General features: G+C 38.2%; 1 protein-coding gene across 2 annotated transcripts in view; it reads right to left on the bottom strand.

Moving 5' to 3' along the window:
• Window positions 1-2,914: 2,914 nt before the first annotated feature.
• The window catches only part of LOC101472151 (paired box protein Pax-6), a 30,256-nt gene continuing 16,450 nt past the window's right edge, over window positions 2,915-16,720 (bottom strand). Inside the window, exons 6-11 of one of the 2 annotated variants that reach the window (XM_076886160.1) lie at window positions 16,156-16,308; window positions 9,180-9,262; window positions 8,384-8,534; window positions 7,733-7,842; window positions 5,189-5,327; window positions 2,915-3,907 (exon numbers count right to left, since the gene is read on the bottom strand). In XM_076886160.1, coding sequence (XP_076742275.1) covers window positions 3,825-3,907; window positions 5,189-5,327; window positions 7,733-7,842; window positions 8,384-8,534; window positions 9,180-9,262; window positions 16,156-16,308 — 719 coding nt within the window. In that variant the 3' untranslated portion in view covers window positions 2,915-3,824. The remainder of the gene's footprint in view (window positions 3,908-5,188; window positions 5,328-7,732; window positions 7,843-8,383; window positions 8,535-9,179; window positions 9,263-16,155; window positions 16,309-16,720) is intronic. The other variant, XM_004556242.4, reaches the window with a different exon arrangement.

Here is a 16,720-nt window from a genome sequence, read left to right as displayed (position 1 = left end):
ATAACTCTTGTTTCAGTGAAGGACGGCAGGAAGCAATCATTGATCACTCTTCAAATCCTCTTTGATGATTGGAGTTCCTATAATGGTGTTTGAGGCGGGCAATAATTGATAGGTGCTGACATGATGTGGATTGTGAGAGATGTAATGGAATTAAACTTTTCATCAGGAGGCTGCAGGTCATCTATCTTGCAAGCCCTCTCTCTTTTCTCTGAGACAGCTCTTCTTTCTCTCTTTCTTTTTTCCAGCCTTTTGTTAGGTAAATGAGGAGAGGTTGACCCCATTCTCATTTAGCAGCCACCCGCTGGCCGATAGAAGACAGAAAGCAATGACGAGCTGAATGAGTGAATGAAACAAAGGGAGAGATTTTTTTTTTCCTTTTCACCAGTGGCTCACTGCCGAATTTGCAGTGTATGCAATTTGTGTATACCTTGTAAATTAGTTCCTAGACTCTTGGATAGGATGGTAGAGACTAGCAGGAAAGTGGGTAGAGAGAAAGAGGGAATGAATTATTAATTATTAATTTAATAATTAAAAAGTATTGTAAACGTGTTAACAATGCTGTACTAACTGGAAGCTGATTGTGCTTTGCAAAACTGGATTTTGATGAAAAGAAATTAATATAATTAGATCTAAAGGATTTCCCTAAATCAACAATTTTCCCAACTTACTGCTTTGATTAAAATAGTTTATTCCTTTTTTTAAAGTAAAGAAAAGTTATAGTTGTTGACAAATTTCCTTCAGAATTATTTGCTACTGCAAGGCAGGCGGCATTCGGTCATGTGGTTTCCACACGGTGACAACACACTGTAACCATTTGCTTGCAATGTGTATTTTCTTTGGTTTTATAACTAGACATAAACACTACTTTAAACATTCAAGCAAACCATTTTTTCCAACCAACAGTTGATTGCACTGCACCAATTAACACTACAATTATTAAATATTTATATATAATGTCATTTTATTTGTGCATGTAGTGAATGGCATATTTGAACTTAAACCGTGATACTGAAAAATGATTTAGTTCATTTTTACTGATCAGTTGAACTATTATCTGGTTGATGTAAACGCTCAATGAGAGAACCACCACAGACTAGAAAGAGAAATCACATTGCTCCCATATTAGCTTCACTTCAGTGGCCCTTTAAGTTCAGAAGTGAATTCATGGTCAGTACCAATAATAACTTGAAAACCTTATAGTACCACATTGTCCCAGTTCAGCACTCTGATCCAATCATAGCAGATACCTTTAAAAGGGAGTTCTTCTTGTCCTTTCTTCTGGGGGATTGTCTGGTTATTGTGGTTCTCTCGGTAATGTTGTAGGGTCTTGACCGTCCAATATAAACTGCCTGAAGACGACTGCTGTTGTGAACTGGTGCTATAAAAACTGAACTGTATTAATCCTAGCCCTTTTTTGTTATTAAAGTGAAGTGCAAATGAAAAGGAAATTACAAAACGCAAAGTTCTCAAACGGGACTTGAACCACAGTCTCTTGCTTTATCATCTTATGACTTATGGCACTACCACTTCTGTGAAGAGAAGTAGAAAGCAGACAGGTTTGTTTATTATCATGAAATTTCTTCACAGCAGGCTGGAGTTGGCTAACATTGGCATTTATGTCCTGCATGGGTTTAATTGTACCCGAAGATCTGTCAGGCTTCCTGCATGCACCATAAAAATGGTGATAAAGAAATTCAAAGACACTGTCAACACGTCAGGTTAGATGAGAAAATTTTCCACAATTCAGCACAGAAGCTGAAAAGTGCGCCAGATACAGATGAACCCGTTTAAAAAATAACAGCAGTATTAACATTTGTCTAGAGTTTTCATCAGCCTTTTAATGTCATCATTTCTGGCGTTGAGTTTAAATAAATTAATTAATCAATTCATATTAGAGTTTGACATGTTGATGTACGTTCAATAATCCAGGTAATTAAATACCAGAACACTGATTCAGTTCATCTGGACACGATGTTTTCAGTTCTGTGTCCAGTTATACGCAGGACAGAGAGGATGGACAGGAGCAACAAAGAGAGAGACAGAAGATGCAAAATTAATGGCTCTCAGAGTGACAACTGCATCTTCATGGCAAGTACCATGCTGGCAGTCGGGAAAACACCAAGATCAGTGTAGTCATTCTGTGAAGAGAAAAGGACTGTGTTTTGGTTTCTTTGTGTAGCAGTCATGCTGACCTCTGCATTACAAGTTTACTGCTCATCATACCAGCAAAACATGGAGATTTACCAGCCCAAATCTGCTGCTGCATACATACATTGTACCTTTTCAGTCCTTTCCTAAACAGTGTAAATTCTTTCCAAGTGTAATAACTTCAAAATAGGTTTTGTTTTCATCTTAATGTGGGTTTTTTTTGTTACTAACAGTTAATGATTAGAGAATAAAATATCTTTTTGGACAATAATGGATTAATATAATCACTACTACAAATCCTGAGTTTGAATTTAAAAAGAAAAATTATAAAAGTGCCTGTGATGGCGCTCAGAGCTCCTGAACCTGAGCACAGCAGCTGTGTGTACCAAATGACATCTGTCTCATTAATAACGTCTTGCAGACAGCTTGTACCTCCATCAGTGCAAACACAGAAACTGTATTCTGGGCTAACACTGGTGCTGAAATGCAGGAAGAGGCTGTCTTCGTGCTATGTGCACCTCTTGTTTAGCCTAGAAGCTAGAAACTACATACAAAGATACACTAGCTTTACATTATGTATGAAAATCAGATTTCTTTCCTCTTAAACTGAATGATCTTCCACAGTATTCTATGATATGCACAAGTCGTCTTCACTGGTCTGTACATATTAGTACATGACGAATCACCACCCTCATGAATCTTCTATTGATTTGTCCTTGTTAAAAGATACAATTTAAAAACACATTTAATTGAAATAACTTTATTTTGGAAAACCTCCCAAATAACTTGAGAAGACAAATACTTTACACTTTGAAATTAGAAACAGGTTTATATCCCAGACTGAATCCAGTGTTCACTCTTTTATTTTATTTTTTTAAGTGTTTTTACCTTCAGGCTTTGTAAATTAATGAGTTTCTGGACATTAGACCTTTAGAACTGGAACAATCTTTCCCCAACAAAGACATAATTTTTCAGTTTAAGATCAGAGTCCATGCCTGTGTTGGGACTTCTACAATACAAAACACATATCACCAGAATTCCCATTCTGAAATTCTATACACATTCCAGGCCAAGGCTTTTGGAATCTGCTTATGAAAACAATCACAGCAGACAGCTTCAAGTTTCATTAAATTCTTCCCTTTACATTTCAGTTAACATCCTTGGGTTTGTACAAACACGCCAGTATGATAAAAATGACCAACTTAAAGTAGAGGTAATGTGTCTTCCCACAAACTCTCCCAGTGGACTCTCAGGAGTTTATTTCTGTCTGGAGGTTATAATCACCAGGGTAAGGATCCACTTTCCTGAGCTTCCTCAGTACCACTCAGGTAACAGCTTGCATTCTGGACAAAGCATCCACACCATCCAGACTCTGAACGGTAGCCGATAAACATGAGGTCCCAAAAACCTTTGATCCACTTACAGTCGAACTTGTACTGTTTTGCAGCAACATTAAAATCCTTCTAGTTCTGAAAACCATTTAAAATCCTTGCATCCTGTTTCTTCACAAGCATTAATAAGAGTAATTTATATTTCATACGTATTTGCTGAAGTCCTTTTTTTACATTCAAACTGGAGCAAGAAGGAATAGTTTCCATTTTGATGAGACCCCAACCGTCCTGTGGTTGAATTCACTGTTGATGATCACAGCAGGCATGAATAATTGCCTTTCATCACTACAGGCGTGGCCAGTACTGTGACATGTCTGTTTCATTTCCTGGAACTTGAACTGGAACTGAGACACCAGGGGAAATCAAACCTGGTAAAAGAGAGAACAAAAGCTTTCAGTGGTGAGCCATTAAAAGCGCCACATGTCGTATAACAGGTGTGTTAGAATGACTGCAAAGGGGCAGGTGCAAATATGTTTAACACAAAGTCATGACCAGGTGAAAGTCTTTCTGTTCTATACTGATGAGAATCTACACTGTGTGTCTACACAGACATTTGGTGCTGATGTTCTTGAACACGGAGGTCAAAGAAAGCCTGTCTGAGGTCCTAATGTTGTTAGTTAGTGTGAATTTATAGAAAGAAAACACTGAACCTCGTTTCAGCATTCGGAGTAAGTCAGGACAGTAAATATATGAATTTATCTTATATGCTTATGTATAAGAAAAACTCTGAGAATGTTGGGACATATAAAATGTCAATCAGATCAATCAGTTTGTTGATGCTGCATATACCAGTAATAATCTGTCACAGCAGATAGCTGTCTCCCCGAGCCCTATTCTGCCCAGCTAGCTCTCATGCCAGTGCATTGTATAATGTTGTTTTGGCATATACCATTTGCATTCAAGGTGTCCTGTGGACCAGGGATATATTGGCTATAAACAGTTAGGCATGTCACATACACTTTTACTTTCACTCACTGCTTATGTTTAAGCACCAAAACTTACTTAATTGGGTTTGCACAGTAAAATAAGTTATTTAGGTTCAGGTAAAGCTCATTGTGAAGAGTGTAAGTAAAGCCCTTCAGAAGTGTAACAGTACACATTTAAAAATGATGGTTAGATGCCGTGAGCATGAATGATTTAATTCAATTTAATTTATTGAACTGAATTAAATATGAGCACACACCAACAACAAAACACCATTACTGGACACCATGATGTTGACAACAGGGTGTTCTCTCCATGCTCTTACTGTCTCTCCACTATGTCGAAGTACTTTCTCCTAAAGAACTCTTTCTAATATTGTTAGGTCGTTACTTTGCAGCATAAACATGCGATGGGTGTTGGTGTATGTTGCTGATATGTAAATAAAATGCAACTAAATTGAATGAATTTGAATTGAATTTAGATTAACTTAATTGAAATTGAAATTGAACAAAAATCAACAAAAAGCACTTTGAGCGCTCAAGTAAAGTAGAAAAGAACCGGTTCATTTATTATTTAACTACGTTGTTATGGTCAGTCAAATAATTCAAACCCAGACTGACAGACATGACAGGCACAAAATGTTTGTATGTCTGAATGTCTGAAACCTGTAAGATCAGAAGGGATGACATAAAGTGCCATAAAGGCGCAGCTTCATAACTTCCTACCTGCTGACGACGTTGCAGACGATGTCATTGATTGGTTGATGTGTGGCTGCATGTGTGGAGGAGTATATGTCTCATAACTTCTTCCATTTACAGTGGGGCTGGTGGGCAGCATGCAGGAATAAGAGGTCTGGTTGGATGTCTGAAAACATAAATTAAAACCCCTTAAAAAGCAGAGTTTCATATTCCAATGTAATCAACTTTTTCTGGTATGTGCCAGTAACCACAGATGCAACTGAGATGACACGTGAAAATACTATTTTTCTTATTTTATATAATAACTCTTTATGATGCTTTTATTGTTACCCCAACTGCAGAAACAAAAGAATTTTCCAAATATGACATAAATATTGTATTTCTTATTCTTATTTGTTGTTATTCCTAACTCTATTGGGTTTTTTTGTTGTAATGTGAGGAATTACACCAGGACTTCAGTTCATTTCCTTGACAATGTCACTTTTATATCTTAACGCTGGTCTAGGGTAATGAGACACTGATCCTACAGGTTACTGCAGAATGGTTGCCTGGTTTGCTCTGAGCAGATGGAAATGGTGTTTACATAGTGCTTTGTTATCTTACTGACCACTCAAAGTGCTTTAGATTTGACCATTGAGCACTTTATTCTATGCGCTTGTTGCACTCTAGCTGCCTTACATGCATAGCGAGCACAAGACACATGTCTTCAGACGGAGGGACTATTCAGTTAAATCCAGAGGAAACCAAAGCAGGCACAGGAAAAACAACCACCACAGAGAAACCCTTTAGCCTACATTATAAATTATAACCCGATAACACAATTGCAACATTGTGCACTTTACTTTCCTAGCTCGGCAATCTAAATTTGTTTTCAATCAGTCATTCTACTTTATAAAGTTACTTTTGAAGGAAGAAGAAGGTGTACTTTATTGATCCCCGTAGGGAAATTCCTCTCTGCATTTAACCCATTCACTCAGTGAAGCAGTGGGCAGCCATTGGGCGCCCGGGGAGCAGTGTGTAGGGTATGGTACCTTGCTCAGGGGTACCTCAGGGTAGCTGTTCAGGGGAATTGAACCCCTGACCTTCCGATCATGGGGCCACCACTCTACCTACTGAGCTATCCCTGCCTTTTGCCAGCAAGAAATCCGGCAAAGACCACAACCTTCAAACGCTGCAAGATGTACAAAGCATCCCGCCAGAGGGTGAAGGTGCAGCATTTTCACAGCTCTATTGTGGTGGACAGAAACTGAGCCTAAATGTGAAGCTTTCCATTTACTGGTCGATCTGTGTTCCTAACATCTGTCAGTCAAGCAAGGCAAGCAGTGTGTGCCCAATAAGACAATGTAAAAGCAGACATGAAGTAAAACCTACCAAAACAAGAAGAAACTTTTAGTCACTTCTTGTGTACATTCACTATGGAAGCCTTGGTAGTAAAGCTTCAAAAATGAAGAGTGGACTATCAACTGATGTTGGGTAAGGTTTGACAAAACATGCAAAAGTGACAGGCTCCAATACATATTTGTGAATTAGCACATTGATGGGACAAACTAATCTACCATGCTAAGTGCTTTTAAATCTCCCTGAAGATATTGACAGGTAACCATGCCACATATGGTTAATTCAACTGTAATCTTTTGGTTATTATCTTAATAGGGTTTAATATCTGTTTTTGAATAAAGGTGTAGACCTGTTTTCTGAGCTCATTAAAATTATTTAAAGAAGACAGACTAAAAAGATACTTTTATAGAATAGTGTAGTGAGGGTTTTTTCCTATGATGGTTTTAGTATTTAGTATTTTAGTATTTATTTATTTATTGTCATTGTCAAGAACAATGAAATTGCGTTTGGGGCTTCCATACAACCCAAAAAAAAGAAGAAAATAATAAATACCCCTTAAAACCCAAGTGTACATATTTAACCCAGTGTGACTCCAATGCAATAAGACAATCCTTAGCAATAATGTTCGTAGAAATTCAGACAAAGACCTGAGAAACATGACAAAATACAACAATGCAACCCATTCAATATTATTGTACTGTGAGATATGATATCAGATATGATAGTTATCTATTTAAGAAAGAGGGGGGGGGGGGGGGGGGAGCAGGAGGGGGAAGAGAATAAAGATATGATGCACCAATGCAGACCAGTTCATTGCTATTAAGAAGTTGGATATGGTTATTGTCCGTGAGAGGGGGGCAGAGAGTTCAGGAGCCTCACAGCCTGTGGATACAGGCTGTTGGCCAGTCTGGATGTTCTGGCCTGTATAGACCTGTACCTTCTCCCTGAGGGCAGCAGATGGAAAAGGTGGCGCGCAGGGTGATGTTGGTCCCGCAGGATACTGTGCACCCTCCTCAGACAGCGAGTGGGGAAGATATTACTGATCTCTGGCAGACTTGTTCCAATAATTCTGCCAGCTTCTTTGGTCTGTCTTGCTGGTGTGTATGCATGATGCATATGACTGAGATCTGCTCTATGCTATTGGGTTGGCAAAAAAGAGCCCTAGGTTTTCCAGCGCCTTTATGCAAACTGTTGACTATTTGTATATTGTTCTATCCTGTAATTTAATCTTACTTGCATAGGCAGGCTGGCAGCCATACTGAAGCTGGGCATTGCTGGGAGGCTATAGCTGTTGGACAGAACTGGATCTGACCTTCCCAGCATGGATCCTGATGAAAAGGACACTAGATAGACAAAAATGGAAATATGGATAGAGCAACAATGTGAAATTTTAACAATACTGGAGGACATCACAAGCAAACCATTTATGCAATCAACAATCACTGTCCAAAGTATCCAAGTATCCAAGCATAGTGGGGCTGGACAGCACATACCCAATATGATGGGAAAAGTAACTGCATAATAAATGTAACTGGACTGCTAGTGTCTGACATTACAGGCCCAGATGAGTTTCCTTTAAACAATATTAAAAAATACTAGTGTGAGAGAGAAAATATACATTTCATCTAAAATATGTTCACAATATAATTCATTGGCAAACTACTATTGTTCTTCTCTGCTCCCTTGTTGTATGTCTTATAGTACTACCAACTGCTCATGAGTGGAATATCCTGAAATCACTGGTGGCACTGTGTATATGATCATGTGCATGTATCTACAAACAAAAGAAAAAAAAATAGAAACAAATTCATAAAAGACATCCACACATGAAAAAGGCCCAGATGGACTTTGTGTGAAGTATTTCTTGAGTATCTTTGTCAGTACCTGGTGTAGTAGGCTGTGGTAGAGGCTGGTAAACACTGGTGTTAAAGCTGCTACTGATTGGAATATGGTTTGAAGGGTTGGACACCTGACGACGTTGATTTCTCAGCTTTTCCTCTCTTCTCCATTTTGCTCGTCTGTTGGAAAACCAAACCTGCATGTAGCATGAGATATAAGAAAAATAAATCACTGATCATAAAAAAGACAAAAGATTGTAATCACAACATTTCAGTAGGGTTTAAAGGTTATCCTTTAATTTCTTTTTTGTTAGTCATTTCTTGTTTCCATAAGTATACTTTTGCAAGTGTGCTTATGGGAACATCAAAGAAAGAAAGTCTGTTTCTATTTAAACTTTTGGGAAGACTGCTTCAAATGATCTTCAAAAATTCTCCAGCATGATACAGAATCTATTTAGTATTTAGTTGTTTGAAAACCTTTCCATCTGCAGATGATTTTCCTTACTGCTGAATCCTTTATTTTAAGTGATTGAGAGATTTGCTTCTTTTAACTGAATTCCTTTGAGTCTTCTTTCAATCTTATGGGCTGACACTATACACAGACAAGATGCTCCACTTCTAATCTTGAAGCCCTGATTCAAATTATATAAGACGTGTATATATGTCAGTATAATGATTTAACCCATTTATTTAAATGTCATTTGTAAATACTCGTTTGTTTCAAGAAGGTCAAATGCTCACACGGTAAAAAAGGCAAACATTTCCATGTGACATAATTTTTCATCTTACTGTACACACGTTCTTTGTAAACCTAAAAAAAACCCCCTAAACATCAAGCATACCTGTATTCTTGCCTCTGGAAGGTCTATTTTGTTGGCGAGGCGTTCTCGGGCAAACACATCTGGATAGTGTGTCCTTTCAAATTCTAGAACAAAATAATTTACACATTATGTTGAATGATTGTACTATTCAGAGGTGTGGACTCGAGTCACATGACTTGGACTCGAGTCAGACTCGAGTCATTAATTTTATGACTTTAGACTTGACTTGAAAAAATGTTGTAAGACTTGTGACTTGACTTGGACTTTTACACCAATGACCTGGGACTTGAATTGGACTTGAACCGGTTTACTTGAAAAGACTTGATATTTTACCCCAAATATAAAATTTAACATGCATATTATATAGAGATTGAAAATGTGACGTCATTCAGGGGTAGAACCGCAAAGGATTCTGGGAACTCGTGGCAAGCGGTACTAGCGCACGCAGGCTTTCAATTGAAATCAGTTACACAGCGATAAAAAGAAACACAAAAATGTCAAGAAGCTGTTGTATTATTAACTGCAATAGCCGGTCACATGACAGCCACGGGAAGCCGACGGGTAAAGAGATCGGTTGTTATCGGATTATGTCGTTAAAGAGAAATTGTTCGAGCCATGTTTCCGAAGTAACAAAGAGGCGACTGGATTGCAGCCATTCAAAGATCAAATATAACGTCCCAGAACACTCCAGCTCACAGGTTAGTCTGCTCCAAGCATTTACACGAAGGTCAGTCTGCTGTTGTAGTTAATACGTCATTTTCATAACATAATTGGTGATATAGGTTACAAGCAAGTCTGGCGCTGAACAGAAATTGTCGCGCTATGCTCCTTTGTTTATTGTGCATAAATAGTGAATTGTCCTGACACAATATTGCGTTTCGCTTCTGTTATTATGGTACATTGACAAAAACACATACTTTTATTCACAGGATAAAACAGTTGTTTTGTATCACTAATTGCCCAGTACGATTACAGCATACAATATTGTTGTCACTGCTACATTTCTGTGATGCTACCAGAAATTATTTCCACTACTAATTAATTACCGTTGAGCTCAAAGGTTATATTAATAAACGGTTAATGAATGTGTATTTATGACGACGATTTGTGAGACTGGTAAACTTATGATATGTACGATGGTCTTTCGTTCTACACGGTGCATTTCAAGGTCCTGCACCCATCCGTCGGTAAACTGTACCTGGGCTTGTTGCAGTGACCGGAAGTTACTAAACTTCATGAGTGTATGCACTCACTCCAAGAACCGTATAATTATAAATATGCATATAAATATGCTACGATGAGATAGCTGACTTCATCTAACTAGCAAATGTTTTCCAGGCTACGTTGGTGATGCAGTTTTTTTTTAATGTGTATGATATTTTTGTCATGCGATTTTAAAGCTGGTCCTACAACCGCATCCAAGAATAACATGCAGCTTATCTCAGAACTGTCGGTGAAAATTATTCTTGGAGCTAAGTTTAATTGAGCTGCATTTTAAAGAGGTGCAATTTCACAATTTGTGTATATTTTCTAAGTTCACTATTTTGTCATGTGTTGAGAAAAACACAGGTTTAAAAATTACATGGTCTAATATTTACATTTAGCATATAACTGCAACATGCTTTTCTCTCTTTCTTTTTTTTTAAAGACTCAAAAGGACTTGAAATTCAAAGTTTCAGACTTGTGACTTTACTTGGACTTTTACACCAGTGACTTGAGACTCGACTCTGACTTGCCTGACATTACTTGAGACTTGACTTGAGACTTGAGGATAAAGACTTGAGACTTACTTGAGACTTGCAAAACAATGACTTGGTCCCACCTCTGGTACTATTACACATTAATTACACAATACAGTATCTGTTTTGGGAGGGCCCCTGCTTCAAATGGACTGAAAACATTTGAAAAAGCTATTGCACAGCCCTTTTTAAAATCTTATTGACCCCTTAAAGCACCTTTGCACTACATTTACTACTACTTTGCAAATCAGTAGATGTGAGGTGAGTGGGAGTAGTTAATAACACAGGTCCAGCTCATTTGTGATCTGACAAGCAAAACAAAAAAAAAAAACAGTTTAAGCACAGGTTTAACACTTTACAAATGTTGCTCTTTGGAAACCTCATGGCAACACAGACCAAAGAGCAGCAGCAAGAAAAATAATATGTTCTGATACAAGGGTGAAGGCTTCAGACGGACACTGAGAACGACTGTTCTCTGAACTGTGACAGGTCAACCACAGATGTGCCTCTTTGTTGGAAACCATTCTGCCATAACAACACAACTGTAGACCTTTGTGAAAAAATACACATTTAGCCCAATTTACAGATTTGATTTAAATAAGATTATTGCAGCTGTGCTATGTTCATAAATGCACACATACCCGTCTGTTGCTCTCTCATTAAGTCTAATATTTCAGCAGAAATTACCTCCTGAAAGATATTTTCCCCAAATCTACAGGGAGTGCAGAATTATTAGGCAAGTTGTATTTTTGAGGAATAATTTTATTATTGAACAACAACCATGTTCTCAATGAACCCAAAAAAACTCATTAATATCAAAGCTGAATGTTTTTGGAAGTAGTTTTTAGTTTGTTTTTAGTTTTAGCTATTTTAGGGGGATATCTGTGTGTGCAGGTGACTATTACTGTGCATAATTATTAGGCAACTTAAAAAACAAATATATACCCATTTCAATTATTTATTTTTACCAGTGAAACCAATATAACATCTCCACATTCACAAATATACATTTCTGACATTCAAAAACAAAACAAAAACAAATCAGCGACCAATATAGCCACCTTTCTTTGCAAGGACACTCAAAAGCCTGCCATCCATGGATTCTGTCAGTGTTTTGATCTGTTCACCATCAACATTGCGTGCAGCAGCAACCACAGCCTCCCAGACACTGTTCAGAGAGGTGTACTGTTTTCCCTCCTTGTAAATCTCACATTTGATGATGGACCACAGGTTCTCAATGGGGTTCAGATCAGGTGAACAAGGTGGCCATGTCATTAGTTTTTCTTCTTTTATACCCTTTCTTGCCAGCCACGCTGTGGAGTACTTGGACGCGTGTGATGGAGCATTGTCCTGCATGAAGATCATGTTTTTCTTGAAGGATGCAGACTTCTTCCTGTACCACTGCTTGAAGAAGGTGTCTTCCAGAAACTGGCAGTAGGACTGGGAGTTGAGCTTGACTCCATCCTCAACCCGAAAAGGCCCCACAAGCTCATCTTTGATGATACCAGCCCAAACCAGTACTCCACCTCCACCTTGCTGGCGTCTGAGTCGGACTGGAGCTCTCTGCCCTTTACCAATCCAGCCATGGGCCCATCCATCTGGCCCATCAAGACTCACTCTCATTTCATCAGTCCATAAAACCTTAGAAAAACCAGTCTTGAGATATTTCTTGGCCCAGTCTTGACGTTTCAGCTTGTGTGTCTTGTTCAGTGGTGGTCGTCTTTCAGCCTTTCTTACCTTGGCCATGTCTCTGAGTATTGCACACCTTGTGCTTTTGGGCACTCCAGTGATGTTGCAGCTCTGAAATATGGCCAAACTGGTGGCAAGTGGCATCTTGGCAGCTGCACGCTTGACTTTTCTCAGTTCATGGGCAGTTATTTTGCACCTTGGTTTTTCCACACGCTTCTTGCGACCCTGTTGACTATTTTGAATGAAACGCTTGATTGTTCGATGATCACGCTTCAGAAGCTTTGCAATTTTGAGACTGCTGCGTCCCTCTGCAAGATATCTCACTATTTTTGACTTTTCTAAGCCTGTCAAGTCCTTCTTTTGACCCATTTTGCCAAAGGAAAGGACGTTGCCTAATAATTATGCACACCTGATATAGGGTGTTGATGTCATTAGACCACACCCCTTCTCATTACAGAGATGCACATCACCTAATATGCTTAATTGGTAGTAGGCTTTCGAGCCTATACAGCTTGGAGTAAGACAACATGCATGAAGAGGATGATGTGGACAAAATACTCATTTGCCTAATAATTCTGCACTCCCTGTATACAACTATCTGAAATGCTTTTCAGCAACAGTTATATAGTATTTTCAGTATATCAGTATTTTCAATAGTATTTTTGCAGACATACATGTTATAAAAAGAAAATCACTCCTCTTCACCACAGGAAATTCCTGATTGGATAAATCCAAAACTTCCTGAGCTGTCATCAGTTCAATCCACTTCAATGTTATTTATATTTATACAGCTCCAAATCACAATAACTGTTGCTACGAAGTGCTTTTCATTGTGAGGTATAGGCCCGACAATGTTAGAGAGAAATCCCAACAATCACACAACCCCGCATTAGCAAGCACATGTCAACATGGACTGGTTCTTATAAAGAGCTTTTCTACTCTACCTGACCACTCAAAGCCTTTTATACAACATGCCTCATTTACCCATTCACATGCATACACCTTTTTTTCTGTGCTTATGTGCTTTCTAACATTCACACATGTTCATATTTTGATGGATGCATCGGAGAGCAACTTGGAGTTTATATCTTGCTCACTGATATTTGGCTTGCAGACTGGAGCAGCCAGGGAGCAAACCACAAAACTTTCGATTAGTAGGTAACCTGCTCTACCCCGTGAACTACAGCCCAGTGATAAGGATCCAGCCCTAACTATATACTTTATCAAAAAGGAAAGTTTAAAACCTAATCTTAAAAGTAGAGAATGTGCCTCTCTTCAATATCCAAACTGTGAGCAGATTCTCCAAAAGAAGGGGTCTGACAGATGAAGGCTCTGCCTCCGATTCTACTGTTAAACACTCTGGAAACCACAACTAAAGATGCAATCAGAGAGTGAAAAGCTCTATCAGGACAGTATTATGTTATGGGGGTTCAGATATGATGATGGATTTTAATCTCAATTCTGGATTTAACAACCAGCCAACAACGAGAAGCTGATATGAAAGAAAAATACTTCCTCTTTCTTGTTCCTGTTATAATTTTTGCTGCAGCATTCTGGATCAAATGAAGGCTTTCTAGGAAATTTAGGGAACAACGTGATAATAATGAATCACTGGTTTTTGAACTAAGTTTAAGCATCACTCTGAGATAGAATGGTTCTAATTTTAGAGATATTGCCCAAATACAGGTTTTATCCACACCACAGTTTTATCTGAATTTAGAAGCAGGAAGTTAGAGGTCATCATAACCCTTATGTCTTTAAGACATTCCTGCAGTTTAACGAATTAGTATCTGTCATCTGGCTTAATTGATAGATAAAGGTAGGTGTCATCTGCATAGCAGTGAAAATGTATCAGAATCAGAATGAGCATACTTTATTAATCCCTAAGGAAATTATGTATGCTATGCCTTTTAATGATAATCCCTGAGGGAAGCATTTATAATGTAAACAAAATTGGTCTATTACAGAACCCAGTGGACCTCCATAATTAATCTTGGTATTTGAATCTAATTCAATTCACTTTTAGTTATAAAGAGCCCAATCACAACAACAGTCAAGGCATAAAGAGGTTATTGTACTCAGCCCTGAAAATCTTAGAAATATGGTGTCTAACCAGATTCTTACTCTGGACGGCATTACCTTGGCCTCCAGTAACACTGTGAGGAACCGTGGAGTCTTTTTTGACCAGAATAGGTCCTTCAATGCACATATTAAACAAATATGTAAAACTGCTTTTTTCCATTTGCACAACATCTCTAAAATTAGAAACATCCTGTCTCAGAGCGATGCTGAAAAACTAGTTCATGCATTTATTACTTCCAGGCTGGACGACTGTAATTCATTATTATCAGGATGTCCTAAAAACTCCCTGAAAAGCCTTCAGTTGATCCAAAATGCTGCAGCAAGAGATTTCTCCTGTATTGGTTTCTCTTCATTGGCTTCCTGTTAAATCAAGAATTGAATTCAAAATCCTGCTTCTCACATACAAACATACAAGGTCTTAAATAATCAGGCCCCATCTTATCTTAATGAACTTATATTAACATATCACCCCGTTAGAGCACTCCGCTCTCAGACTGCAGGCTTACTTGTTGTTCCTTTAAAAGTAGAATGGCAGGCAGAGCCTACAGATTTCAGGCCCCTCTTCTGTGGAACCAGCTTCCAGTTTGGATTCAGGAGACAGACACTATCTCTACTTTTAAGATTAGGCTTAAAACTTTCCTTTTTTCTAAAGCATATAGTTAGAGCAATAGGTGTATGCTGGTGGGGGACTCCCATAAATCATTCAGTTCTTCTTCTTTAGTCAGCTTTCTCACTCACTATGTCTTAACAGACCTCTCTGCATTGAATCATATTTGCCATTAATCTCTGCTTGTGTTCCACAGCGTGTCTTTTGTTCTGTTTTCCTCCCCTCAGCCTAACCTGTTACGGCAGATGCCCGCCCCTTTGTGTTGGTGAGCCTGTTTCTTCCTGTTAAAAGGGAGTTTTTCCTTCCTACTGTCGGGGAAGTCCCACTGCGCTTGCTCGTATGGGCTCATATGAATGTTCAGTTTTTCTCTGTATGTATTATTGTAGGGTCTACCTTACAATATAATGCGCCTTGAGGTGACTGTTGTTGTGATTTAACACTATATAAAGAATTGAATTGAACTGAAGAAGACTCTCCATTTACATGATCAAACTGGAGTCTAGTTGATAGATATGATTCAAAAGTCAGGCTTATAAAATAATTAAAAGGAAAAAAAGGGAAAATCAGGATACTTGGAGAGGGTCTTTATCTAAGCGCTTAAATGCAGACTGCAGCCTTCTTTCTTTTCTTTTGTTTGTGTTGTTTATGGTATCAGCAGAAAAGTGTTCATTATCCATTTTCATGCAAAGATGGATAAAAAAATATTAAACTAGTTTGTAATGCATGCATTACAAAAAATGTAACTAATGGAATTCATTTTAACACATTTCACAAAGGACAGAGTTTCCAGGAAGAGTTCCAGTTTTGGCAAAATCAGCAGGCACATATAGGAGGTTGTATTGTGTAGCTTTATGATGTTATGGTGAATGCCAGAAATTACCTTTTTCTAGTGCTTCTATTTGGTCCTGTGTAAAAGATGTTCTATTTCTCTGGAGCTTCCTCTTCAGCTGTAGTCTCATCTGAGTCTCTTCTGAGTCCTCACCATTGGTACAAACTGATACTGCGTTCTCCCCTCCCTCTGCCTGTGGACACTCTGCACCAAAGAAGAAAACAAGAAAACACACACCAAATGTCGTGACATTACTCCAGTGTTTCATTTTTTTATTTTTAAAAAAAAATCTTACTATGTTATGTTGTCAGACTTTGGAATTTCAGCACATAAAGGTCTTGTATCTGATTACCAGATGATATTGCATCTTGGTACTATACTGTATTCAGAAGAAATTTATGTTACTATTAACTAATTTGAACCAGATTTAAGAAGCCAGTAGAAGACATCAATACTGTGTTGCTCCAACCAAACCTTGTATGTAGGGATGTCTTTATTGCAGAAAGGTCCTTATCCATGCACTATGTCCTTACCATGAATTTTAGAGTAGAGCCCCCAAAACTGAAGTGAACTTGTGGAGTGCTGCAGGAAGTGGGAGACTCCATTTAAGTTGGTA

This window comes from Maylandia zebra, linkage group LG7 (genome assembly GCF_041146795.1).
Source record: "Maylandia zebra isolate NMK-2024a linkage group LG7, Mzebra_GT3a, whole genome shotgun sequence".
NCBI classification, from domain to species: domain Eukaryota; kingdom Metazoa; phylum Chordata; class Actinopteri; order Cichliformes; family Cichlidae; genus Maylandia; species Maylandia zebra.
The sequence above is the reverse complement of the archived record's forward strand: the minus strand, read 5'-3'. Positions and strand labels throughout refer to the sequence as shown.